Raw genomic sequence first — 10,942 nt, 5'->3', positions numbered from 1 at the left:
GAGAGGGTGGAATCCAAGCGGTCTTTCCACGGCTCTTCCTCGGTTTCTGTTCTTCCGTTCGTGCTTTCGGTTTCGTAGCTCGAGGCTGCCCGTGACTTGGAGGGCGGGGAAGAGCCCTGCAACCTCTGGGTGCTGCTCCCAGAGCTGCCCCCCGCTTTCTCCTCGGCCCCCCACCCCCGGTTGGACATCTCCCAGTGGTTTTCCATCTCCTGCCCCTTGAGCTCGGAGCGCGGAGCCCGCAGGCGAAAAGGCTCTCACCGCGCTGCTCAAGTACATCCCGGTCCCCATCCTGTCCCCGTCGGGGGCCCCGTCTGTCCTCAGGGCCTGGACCCCCTTAGCCCTGCCCCCTGCAGGGTGAACAGAGCAGTCCACAGTATGGGCGGAGACGCGGGCCTACGCAGTCACAGCTCTGGATGACAAAGGCGACCCGGAGCGCTTGTCCCTCTCTGTCCCTACCCCGTTGCCCTCGGGCCTGCTCCGAGCTGGTCAGCAGGTGTCTCCTGCACCTTCCTGTCCCGCAGGTGTGGGGCCGAGGACCCCGTGCAGGTGGTGACCAAGCTCCAGAGCTCAGTGAAGCTCCTGCAGAAGGTGATTGGTCCACGGGGTGGGAGGCCTGGCCCGGGTCTGCAGTAGACTCTCCTGCCTCGGCCTCGGGGGGGCCAGGAGGGGAAGTGAGGTGGGGAGATGGCGCCCTGCGGTGACTCCTGCTCACCCACCGCCCTGTCCCCTCCATTCCAGAACAACCTGAATCTGCTCAGAGACCTGGCCGTGCACGTGGCCCGCAGCCTGAGGGACAGCCCGGACTGGGGCGGGGTGGTGGCGCTGCACAGGTGAGCAGTTGGATGGATGCACCAATGTAGACATTGTGACTTTAAGATTACAGATGTTTGTGCTAAGTCGCCCTATTCTCTCGGTTCACTCAAAGGACCTTCCATTTAGGTGTAAGATATGCAGAGAGGGGTTTAGGCCACAAAATGAGCTTAAAAAGCCTATGAAGACTCTGTGGTCAGACAGTAAGTGCGAGTACTGTGAGCACAGCACCACACACGCGTTGGGCTTCAAGTGACGCGTTATTTCCATGCATACAAAACAATCCTCACCCGTGTGAGTACTGCAAGGGAGGAAGACCTTCGGAAAACAGTTGACCTGCCCTATAACAGCACTTCTACAGACAATTGCAGAGATACGGGCCTTGAAGCAGGAAATTCATTTTAAATCCAATGAGTCTAGTTCACCTACAATCCTGTATACTGACTTGTGCTGAGTACAAATAGAATGTGGTTTCTAGTTAACTTTTCTTTTTACAGTTTGTTCGGTAGTATGTTCTGAATTCTATCCAGTTTTTTTGTGTGTGTGTGCCGGGGATTGAACTCGGGACCTTGCCCTTGCAAGGCAGGCGCCGGAACCACTGAGCTAAATCCCTGGGCCACTATCTAGTTTTTTAATAAATGGGGAAAAGTAACAACAAGCTAGTTGCTTTTTAGTAAAGTGATCCCTGACTCTATACTGAAGAACAAAAACCAAAACACTTCACTGAACGATTACTCCTTCTGCTTTATTTTCTGGCAAGCCTTATAAAAGACAAGTGACCCCCTTGCCCTGAACGCTAGGTCTTTGTTCCCAGGGCATTGGATGAGGGACCCCAGGATAGGCAGCAAAGGCATCACCAGCTCAAAACTGCTGCTCTCTCCTTGGACAGCCAAGTTCCATCTTCCTGCACGGTGCTCATGTCTGTATGACTTTTCCTAACTGCCCCTTGGTGACCACGTCAAGTTCTGTGTTCAGATCAGGACACAAGCCTGGGTGTCCAGATGCTCATGGCACCCGAGTGTGCCTGCAGGGTGCGGTGGCCCCAAGTGGAAGTGACCCAACCCTACCCCTGCCATGGTCCTGGGGTTTGTGTTCCTAGGGGATTCGCATGTTGAAATCCCAACCCCAAGCGTGATGCAAGGGACGATCTGGGAATACGGTAAGAAAATGTAAGACAGTGCCATGAATCCCCTCAGAAGCCTTTCCCTGGCTTCGAACACACTCATCCCGTGGCTCCTGCACTTTCTGCAGCAGCTCTGGAGTCCTCTCTCCTGAGGTTTTGGTTGCACTGTCTCGGCTGCCTCGATGTCCTACATGGATTCCAAAGGTTTCCCTTAACTATGGTCATTCTGATGTTGGGGAATAGCCAGAAGTACACACAGTGCCACCGGAGGAAAAAGGGATGAGGACACTGACAGTTTTGAGCCTGCCTTTCACGTGGGTAGCACTCAGCAGCAGCATTCACCACATTTTTTATCACACCCGGTGAACTCCCCTATCAGGAGGTGAGGCTTTTAAGGGGTGATTATGTCACAGGGCCGTGAATGTGGTTAGTGCCATCATAAAACAGGCCTGAAGCCGGGCATGGTGGTGCACGCCTGTGATCCCATCCTTAGAGGCTGAGCCAGGAGTATTGCAAATTTGAGCCTAGCCTGGGCAACTGAGTGATCTGGCAATACTCTGTCTCAAACGAAAACAAAAATAAACAGGCTGAATACATGGTTCAGTGTAAAGGCCGTGGGTTCAATCCCCACTACTGAAAAAGGAAACAAAACTGGGAGGCTGCCGACATAACTTAGTGGTAGAGGGCCTTCCTCTTGCACACTAGGCCTTGGGTTCAATCCCCAGGAGCATAAGAAAGAAGAAAGAAAACTATTGACAGGTACATGCTGATGCACAGCTAGGCATTGAATCCAGGGCGGTAGAGCCACTGGAGCTGGGCTGTCACTGCCCCGTGGAGCCGGCGCCCAGCTCAGCCCTCTGTGCTCGCAGGCTTGCGTGGTTCCGCAGCAGCACCTGTGCCTCCGTGCGCCGGCTCATCCTGGTGGCCTTGCCCTGGAAGCGGCCTTTCTTCCCCACTCCTTTACCTTCGAGGACCTCAGCCACCCTGCGGGGCAGAGATGCAGCCAGGGAGGGGGCTTCGGGGAAAGATGTGACACCCCAAGGGCAACCGGAGGTCAAGACCCTTCCTCAAAACCCTGCAGCTAAGAGGGAGGAGGCCGAAGGTTCCCTAACCCGGAAATGACAGACAGTAGGGAGAGGGAAGTGCTCCCGACCCCAGCATGCTCAGCCCACACTGTACGTGGGGATGACCGCACAGGTGTGGACAAGCACATGTCCATGTAAAAAAGGTTTAACCCGGGCGTGGTGGCCCACACCTGTCAATCCAGCACTCCAGAGGCTGAGGCAGGAGGATGGCCACAAGTTGGAGACCAGCCTGGGCTACATAATGAGTTCAAGGCCAGTGAACTACAATGCGAGACCCTGGCTCGTAAAACCAAAAATAAGGAGGGGGTGGTGCTGGGGATGGAGCTCAGTCCAAGGGCCTGGTTCAATCCCCAGTACCAGGAAACAAAACCTGCTTGGTTGCCTACTGATCCTGTGGCCCTTGTATTCAAGTATCACTCATGAATCCAAATTTCTAAAAGAATAAAACATGAGCACATGAGATCTAGAGCCACAGGACTGGGTTCGAGTCTTAGGTTCTGCCACTTCAGCTGTGAGAGCTCAGGCAAGGACACAGGGTCCCCTCGTCAGTCAGAACAGGACGCCAGGGGTGGCAACACCTCCCATGTGCTGGCCAGCAACGTGGCAGCTGACAGCCAGGCTCTGAACCACGCCAGGAAGTCAGGGGCTGCGGGTCTGCCACTGCCCATGAGGCCTGCATAGCTTTACCTGGGCCCCAGGGTCTCCACGGCTTCAGGGGGCCCGGCCAGTAAGAAGAGCCCTGGCCCCTTCTCGTCTCCCACAGTCAGGAACAGGAGGGTGTCCTGGAGGGGACAGGACAGGCAGTGGGGTGTCCCTGCAGTGCACTGGCCCCAAGGCCATGGAACCTTGCAAGCCATCTCAGGAGCTTGTGTTCAGCAGGGAGGAGGAAGCAGGGCCACAGATGGGGCGACATCCATGTCCACTGCCTCAGTCTCCCGCCTGCACTCCGATTGGTCTGGTGACCCAGGAGGGCTCTACGGAGCTGGCCCGGAGTCTGGGCACTGCCAGGCCACCCGCTCTGCCCCCTCTACCAGCCGCCACTAGAAACCACAGAGGCCCCGGAGGCCAGCCTAGGCCTGTGCCATGCTGCTCTCACCTCGGCTCCAATCTCATTGGCCACGATGTTCATGAACTCAGAATCACCCTCCTTCCTGCACATAGAACACAGACCTGAGGCCCAGGCACAAAGACCCCGGCCCTTGCGGAAGGGGAGTGGGCTGAAGGCCGCATGGTGCCCTCCCAGCCTGGCCCATGTGAGCGATTGCTAGGCCCACTGTCTGAAACAGGGCTCCGAGGAGGCAGCTGTGAAGTTCCGGTGAGGACGGGATGACCAAACCCAGGAGAGCTGGTTCCCTTGGGTCTCGGGGTCCCCTGGTGGCGCCCAGGACAGGCTGAGCATCCATCCAACTGCTCACCTGTGCAGCGCCACCACCCCGCCCCAGTCCGGGCTGTCCCTCAGGCTGCGGGCCACGTGCACGGCCAGGTCTCTGAGCAGATTCAGGTTGCTCTGGAATGGAGGGGACAGGGCGGTGGGTGAGCAGGAGTCACCGCAGGGCGCCATCTCCCCACCTCACTTCCCCTCCTGGCCCCCCCGAGGCCGAGGCAGGAGAGTCTACTGCAGACCCGGGCCAGGCCTCCCACCCCGTGGACCAATCACCTTCTGCAGGAGCTTCACTGAGCTCTGGAGCTTGGTCACCACCTGCACGTGGTCCTCGGCCCCACACCTGCGGGACAGGAAGGTGCAGGAGACACCTGCTGACCAGCTCAGAGCAGGCCCGAGGGCAACGGGGTAGGGACAGAGAGGGACAAGCGCTCCGGGTCGCCTTTGTCATCCAGAGCTGTGACTGGGTAGGCCCGCGTCTCCGCCCATACTGTGGACTGCTCTGTTCACCCTGCAGGGGGCAGGGCTAAGGGGGTCCAGGCCCTGAGGACAGACGGGGCCCCCGACGGGGACAGGATGGGGACCGGGATGTACTTGAGTAGTGCAGTGAGAGCCTTTTCGTTTGCGTGACTCCGTGCCACCCATTTCAGCACTCGGTGCCCGGCCAGAAAGAGCAGGTTGGTCTTGTTCTTCTTCCCCTTTTCGATGCCCAGGACCTTGATGACCTACCGAAGGGGTCACACGGCTCTTGCACACAACCCAGAAGCAGGAAGGCACAGCCTGCCTGTCCCCACCCACCTCCCATCCCCCTGCACGGCAGCCACAGCGCCACGGCACCCACCTGCAGGTCGCTGAGGTTGCTCACGTGGGTCCCGCAGCACATGTTGGCGTCCACACCCTCAATGGTCACCACACGCACGGGCCCCACATGATCGTCCGGCAGCCCCCGGCCCCGCACCTGCTCCACCTCGGGGTCATCTGGGCTCAGCTCTCGCACACTGACGGGCAGCCGCGCGCGGATCTTCTCGTTCACGCTCTGCTCAATGGCAGCCACCTGCTCAGCGGTCACGGAGGGGCTGTCCAGCTCGATCACACTCTGAAGCCGCCCCAGCTCCCTGCTCAGGAAGGAGGCCGCTGCTGGAGGCACTCACCACCACACTGAGAGCTCGCAAAACTGCTCCTACCAACAACTGCCTTTAATCCCCACAAAACCCCACCCACAAGGGCCAGGTATTGCGGCGCACACCTGTCACCCAGTGCTCCGGGAGACTGAGGCAGGAGGACTGAAATTCCAGCCCAGCCTGGGCAACTGAGTGACTTTGAAAGACTGTCTCAAATTCAAGGGCTGGGGATGTAGCTCAGTGCAAAACCCTGACTTCAATCCCCAGCACCACCAAAAAACCCCCTCAAGGCAGGAACCATTCTTCCCACCTCACAGGTTAGGGCATTAAGGGACACACTCAAAGCCATGCATCCAGAATTGGGGGAAGGGGGTTCACCCCAGGCCTCTGAGCTCCAAACCCCATGTTCTCCCAAGCAAAGGCAGAGATCCCTCTTGTCATCCTTGTGTCCCCCTAAGAAGCACAAGGTCACCCCCTCTGATCTTCAACATGAGGAGAACCTGTCACCTCCTGTTCCCAACGCATCGGGGACAGGCTGGGAGTTGGGGACCATGCTCCACAGGTAGTCCTGTGCTCCTGCTCACCACGAGGTTGTCTTCAGTCCAAACAGATGCTCGGCAACTGCGGTGATGAGGTGTTGCCCTAGGCAACAAGAGCAAAGGACAGGAAGAGGGAGATGTCAGGCAGGCACTGGGCTGGGCCACACCTGTGACCCCAGTACTGGGGAGACTGAGGCAGGATGGAGAGGTCAAGGCCAGCCTGGGCTACAAGGTCAGACCTTGTCTCAAATCCACCAATCCCTAAACAAAGAAAAGCGAGAAGCCCAGCTCCACACCCCACAAAGATAAAGTCACAGACTCTGTCCTTGCTGAGGACCTGCGGCCCCACAGCCCCTTACAACTGCTCACCTGAGACTCCATGGGGCCATGTCACAGGAACAATCATGGCAACAGCGCTTGCTGGGGCAAGGTGTGAACCTCAGTTCCTCTTTTTATTAAATATCCTACCAACTGATAATTGTGATAAATGCATAAAGGATTACTGTCCTTAATACAGAAAACTTGTGTGCAAAGTAATTAGAACTCTGAAGATAAACACTAAACACATAATGGTTCCCTGTGGACAGAATTAAAAAAAAATAGTAGGCAAAATAGTTGAAAAGTGTTTATCTCACTCTAAAATGAAATAAAACAAGGAAAATTTAAGTCTGTACTTTTGATGCTGATACATATTTTTAAATAAATGTAAAACTATAAAGAGAGATAAAGATTTTGTTTGATTGCTTTTTGAGACAGGGTCTCACAATGCAGTCCAGGCTGGCCTCGAACTGCAGCGATCCTCCTGCCTCAGCTTTCCAAGTGCTGGTATTACAGCTATGCACCACCATGCCTAGGCATAATTTGTTTAGTACTGTTTCTTTCTAATGAATTGACCATTCCATTTGCCAAGTTCTGAAATGGCCAACAGACCATAGAAAGGCATCTCTCTAGGCTCCTGCTTGAAACCAACAGCTCCAGAAAACTGCCGGCCTTGATTCAGGGCCAGTGTGTCCAGGTCCTGATGTGTGGCGTCTATGCACGCATTCATCATTCAGTAGATGCTTCCCGTGAGCCCACACTCAAAGGGGAGGGCTTCTCTCAGAGGCTCAGCATCGGCCCTGAGCAGTGCTGTCCACAGTGAGGAGGAAAAGCAGAGATCAGCTAAAGGTCAGAGGGAAAAGGACAGCCAGGTTTGAGGAGCAGACAAGACTCGAAAGTGCAGCAGCACAGCACCAGGCAAGACCCCAGGAGCCTGTGGGAGGAAGGCCCTTGGGCTACAGGCTCTCCCAAGGGTGTGGCAGCCGGAGTCCCAACAGCAAAGGCTTTCCTGGCTGCTAAGGCTAATCGGGCCAGAGAGGAGCCCACTGACTGCCACCAACTGCAGCCACAGAACCTGGAAGCACAGGGAGCGCTGGGACCAGGACAGCTGCAGCACCCAGGACAGAAAGCGCTGGCTGAGGAGCTGCCCCAAGGAGACCCCCAGGGTGAATTCCAGGTGACCCTGACGCCAGGTGCTAAACACAGAGGCCCAGGGCAGACCCAGCAGGAAGGGACCCTTTCTCATTGCACTCCGGCCCTTCAGACTGAAAGAGGCTTCGAGACAATCGGGCAGAGGTATCAAGGCGGAGGCCAGTGACACCGAGGCCCCCAGTCACACCAATACTTTCGTTGCAGTTGTTCTGCTCCTTTCCCGCGTTCTGTCCTACCCTGGTGAGTCGGACTGACTCTGAGGGGGAGACCCCCAACTACATCCCAATCACCTTGGCAACCACCTGTGCTGGCCACACCCTTACCTGAGTGCTGTTGCATGTGGTCGAAGCGCCGCTCCCAGTCCACGTGGACCTGGACCCGGCTCCCGGGGGCCAGCGGTGTCTCTGTGAAGTGATCAGCTTCAGCCCCCCGGCGGGTCACTCTCAGCACAGGGACATTGTCAATCATACCCCTGTCATCAGGCTGGAGAAGAACAAAGGCAGCTGACAGCCAGGGCTCAGCCTGCCTGCTATAGGGAAGTCAAGAGACAGACCCAAACCAGACCCCTCTAGGGGACAGGAGGGTCCCCTGTGATCCACAACAAGCACTTCTGAACGCCTCGCTCTGAGCTCCTATGCAGTCTGCTCTTCAGAGCAGATGACAGAATTAACAGAGCAAGAGAAGGGAAGTACAGCACTGAAGGTTTTAGTAAAACCCAAAGAAACTGTATCCTTGCTGTTTCCTAATGTAGATTCTTATCTTTATTAACCTCTAAAATGGCTGGGCAGGGAGCACATGCCTGTAATCCCAACTGGTCAGCAGACTAAGGCAGGACAATCCCAAATTAGAGGCCAGCTGGGTATGATCTGAGACTCTGCCTCCCAAATTTAAAACAAAAAGGTCTCTAAAATGATCTGAATTTTCCTGCCTCTCACTACTCCATACTCTGCATTGCTACCAGGATAAGATTCAAGAATATTCATTCCTTTAGAAAAGTATCAAGGGTCAAGTGCTTACAAGACACTGTGCCAGCCCGAGAATACAATGTACCTGCTGTCAAGAGATCAACCAATAACAAATGCTGGCGGGGGTGTGGGGAGAAAGGAACCCTTCTCCATTGTTGGTGGGAGTGCAGACTGGTGCAGCCACTGTGGAAATCAGTATGGAGATACCTCAAAGAACTAGGACTAGAGGTCCCATTTGACCCCGCTATTCCCCTGCTGGGTATCTTCCCCGAAGAATTGAAAGAATCATACCACAGTGATATATGTGCACCCATGTTCATAGCAGCACAGTTTGTAATAGCTAAAGCTTGGAAATAGCCCAAGTGCCCATCAACTGGAAACTGGATAAAGAAGATGTGGTTTTTTAATAAAATGGAGTACTACTCAGCCATAAAGAATGAGAAACTAGACTCATTTATAGCTATGGATGCATATCAAGGCCATACTCTTAAGTGAAATAAATAGGACACACGTGTAAATACCGAATAGTTTCTCTAGTGTGAGAAACTGAAAGTGTAAATAGGGATTAAAAGGATTAATAACAGCCCGGGATTTAGCTCAGTGGTTCTGGCGCCTGCCTCGAAAGCACAAGGTCCTGAGTTCGATCCCTGGTACCAAAAACAAAACAAAAGGATTAATAATGAATAATTGATAATTTGAAATAGGAAAAGGTCCAAAAGGGAAGGGGTGGTGGGAGGGGAAGAGGGGAAAGGAAAAATTATGAGAAAAGAAAAAAAATGGAAATGAAGTCTATGTAAATAGGGAAGGGTGGAGGGGGTGAAGGGCGCACAGGTAATGGGAAAAAAAATAAAAACCAAGATACATCCTATACAGGTACAAGCACCCACTGGCAAATGCAAACGTATTGTATACCTAAAATGTACCAATAAAAGAATTTAAGAAAAAAAAAAGAATACAATGTAAACAAGACAGGGGCCTCCTAGGACAGACACAGAGATTTCCGGCAGCTGCAGCAGGATCTAGACCCCGGCGCACATGCCATAGGTTCACCACCACTGATCTATGCCTTGCCATGATACTGAAAAGCACACGCTGCTTGAGAAACTGAAGTTTGAGGCCCAGGCAAGACTTCCTGAAGGGATCTGCCTACCTGAGGCCTGGGATGGACACGTGAGGTCGCAGGTTTTCCTTCAGATTAGGAAACCTCCGTGTGGGAAAATCGCTGGCATGCACCTGCTCTGTGTTCACACTGCACTCACTGGAATCCCGCAGAGGCCTCTTCTCCAGCCCCAGCCAAACACCTGGTGCTAGTTCCCACCTTGAGGTCTGGGTACCTGCCCTTCCGTCCCTCTGGAACCCTCTCCCTCGCGCACCCTTAGGTAATTATGATGCCTCGCCCCTCCCTTCCTCTAGATCCACACTGAAGTAACTGGCTCCTCTCTGAGAGCATCCCAGCACTCCTGCCCTTGACTCAGCTTTATTCTCCTTTATTCTCCTGCCTGCTCACCACTTATTCCTGGCAGACAACCCATGCAAGTAAAGACACTGACTTGTCATTCTTTATCCTTAGAGCCGGGACTAACACTGAGCATGTTTGATTTCGGTTTTTTGAGACAGGATCTTGCTATGCAGTTTAGGCTGGCCTCAAACTCGCGGCGATCCTCCTGCCTCAGCCTCCCACGTGCTGGGGTTGCAGGCATGCGCCCGATTTAAACACGTTCCGGGAGTGTCTGTAGATAAGTGTTGAAGGGAGGGTGACACACACTACCGCCCTACCTGTCCCCCGCCCTCGGGAAAGAGCAGCGTGTCCTCCAGCACCACCTGGAACCCGTGTCGCACCACCTTCTGGCCTTTGCCCACCTCGGCCGGCAGCTCTGCGGGGCGGCAGGCGACCACCACGGTGGAGAACTGGAGGGGAGGGCCGAGGCTCAGCCGGGCCCGGCCCCCCCCCCGCCTGCGCCCCCGCCACCCCCCCGCCTGCGCCCCCGCCACACCTGGCGAGCATAGCTGTCGCGCTGACACTGGAACGCCATCGCGGATTCGGGACTGCGGACCGCACGCCTGACGCTGGCTGACGGGAACCGGCGGGGGACAAATTTCATCTACGGCAAGTCTCTGCGCCGGCGCGGGGGAGGGGATGGGGCGTGGCTTGGCCAATAGTCTTGGAAACGTGAAGTGCAGGGGTACCGGGTTAATTTGAAACCGTTTTTGTTTTGGGGTGTTTTTTTGGGGACCGGGGATCGAACTCAGGACCTTGCGCTTGCAAGGCAGACGCCGGAACCACTGTGCTAAATCCCTGGTGAAACTTTTAAAACTTACGTCCCAGACGGGCAGAATGGTGCACGCCTGTGATCTCAGTACTCCAGAAGCTGAGCCAGGAGGATCGAAAAGTCGAGCCCAGCCTGCGCAACTTAGTGGCTTAGGGAGACCGTCTAAAAATTTAAAAAT

General features: G+C 55.0%; 1 protein-coding gene, 1 long non-coding RNA gene and 1 other non-coding gene across 4 annotated transcripts; 1 reads left to right on the top strand and 2 right to left on the bottom strand.

Annotated features, from left to right (window-relative positions):
* The first annotated feature begins 252 nt into the window (after positions 1–252).
* LOC147821073 (uncharacterized) lies at positions 253–1,978 on the top strand. The gene is made up of 2 exons (XR_015447773.1): positions 253–588; positions 739–1,978. It is a non-coding gene; the product is annotated as an uncharacterized LOC147821073 (long non-coding RNA).
* Positions 1,535–10,912, bottom strand: Aarsd1 (alanyl-tRNA synthetase domain containing 1). Of its 2 annotated transcripts, XM_087202382.1 has the most exons (11): positions 10,489–10,640; positions 10,271–10,402; positions 7,853–8,012; positions 6,105–6,162; positions 5,241–5,514; positions 4,994–5,124; positions 4,676–4,742; positions 4,434–4,525; positions 4,115–4,169; positions 3,706–3,800; positions 1,535–2,917 (listed from the first exon to the last, which is right to left on the bottom strand). In XM_087202382.1, exons 1-11 carry the CDS (start codon positions 10,594–10,596, stop codon positions 2,755–2,757), a joined length of 1,335 nt encoding a protein of 444 aa, XP_087058508.1. In that variant the 5' UTR covers positions 10,597–10,640; the 3' UTR covers positions 1,535–2,754. The 2 variants fall into 2 exon arrangements, with proteins under 2 accessions (XP_087058508.1, XP_087058509.1); XM_087202383.1 differs by lacking the exon at positions 3,706–3,800 and having other exon boundaries at positions 10,489–10,912.
* LOC147821072 (small nucleolar RNA SNORA2/SNORA34 family) lies at positions 6,929–7,065 on the bottom strand. Its single transcript, XR_015447840.1, has one exon. It is a non-coding gene; the product is annotated as a small nucleolar RNA SNORA2/SNORA34 family (small nucleolar RNA).
* Positions 10,913–10,942: the final 30 nt, after the last annotated feature.

This window comes from Heterocephalus glaber, unplaced genomic scaffold (assembly GCF_053883595.1).
Source record: "Heterocephalus glaber isolate CG9 unplaced genomic scaffold, H.glaber_assembly_v1.0 deba00001773, whole genome shotgun sequence".
NCBI classification, from domain to species: Eukaryota; Metazoa; Chordata; class Mammalia; order Rodentia; family Bathyergidae; genus Heterocephalus; species Heterocephalus glaber.
Note: the sequence above shows the minus strand (reverse complement) of the source record. Positions and strands in the feature narration are given on the sequence as shown.

Bases quoted from the DNA above. Each gene is read 5' to 3' on its own strand.
- Aarsd1 (XM_087202382.1), bottom strand. From the start codon at position 10,596: ATGAAATTTGTCCCCCGCCGGTTCCCGTCAGCCAGCGTCAGGCGTGCG. The intron at 5,125-5,240 runs GTGGGTGCCGTG...CCCCTTCGGTAG, and splicing joins GCAACCTCAGCGACCTGCAG to GTCATCAAGGTCCTGGGCAT. The intron at 4,170-4,433 runs GTGAGCAGTTGG...TTCTATGTGCAG, and splicing joins GGGGTGGTGGCGCTGCACAG to GAAGGAGGGTGATTCTGAGT.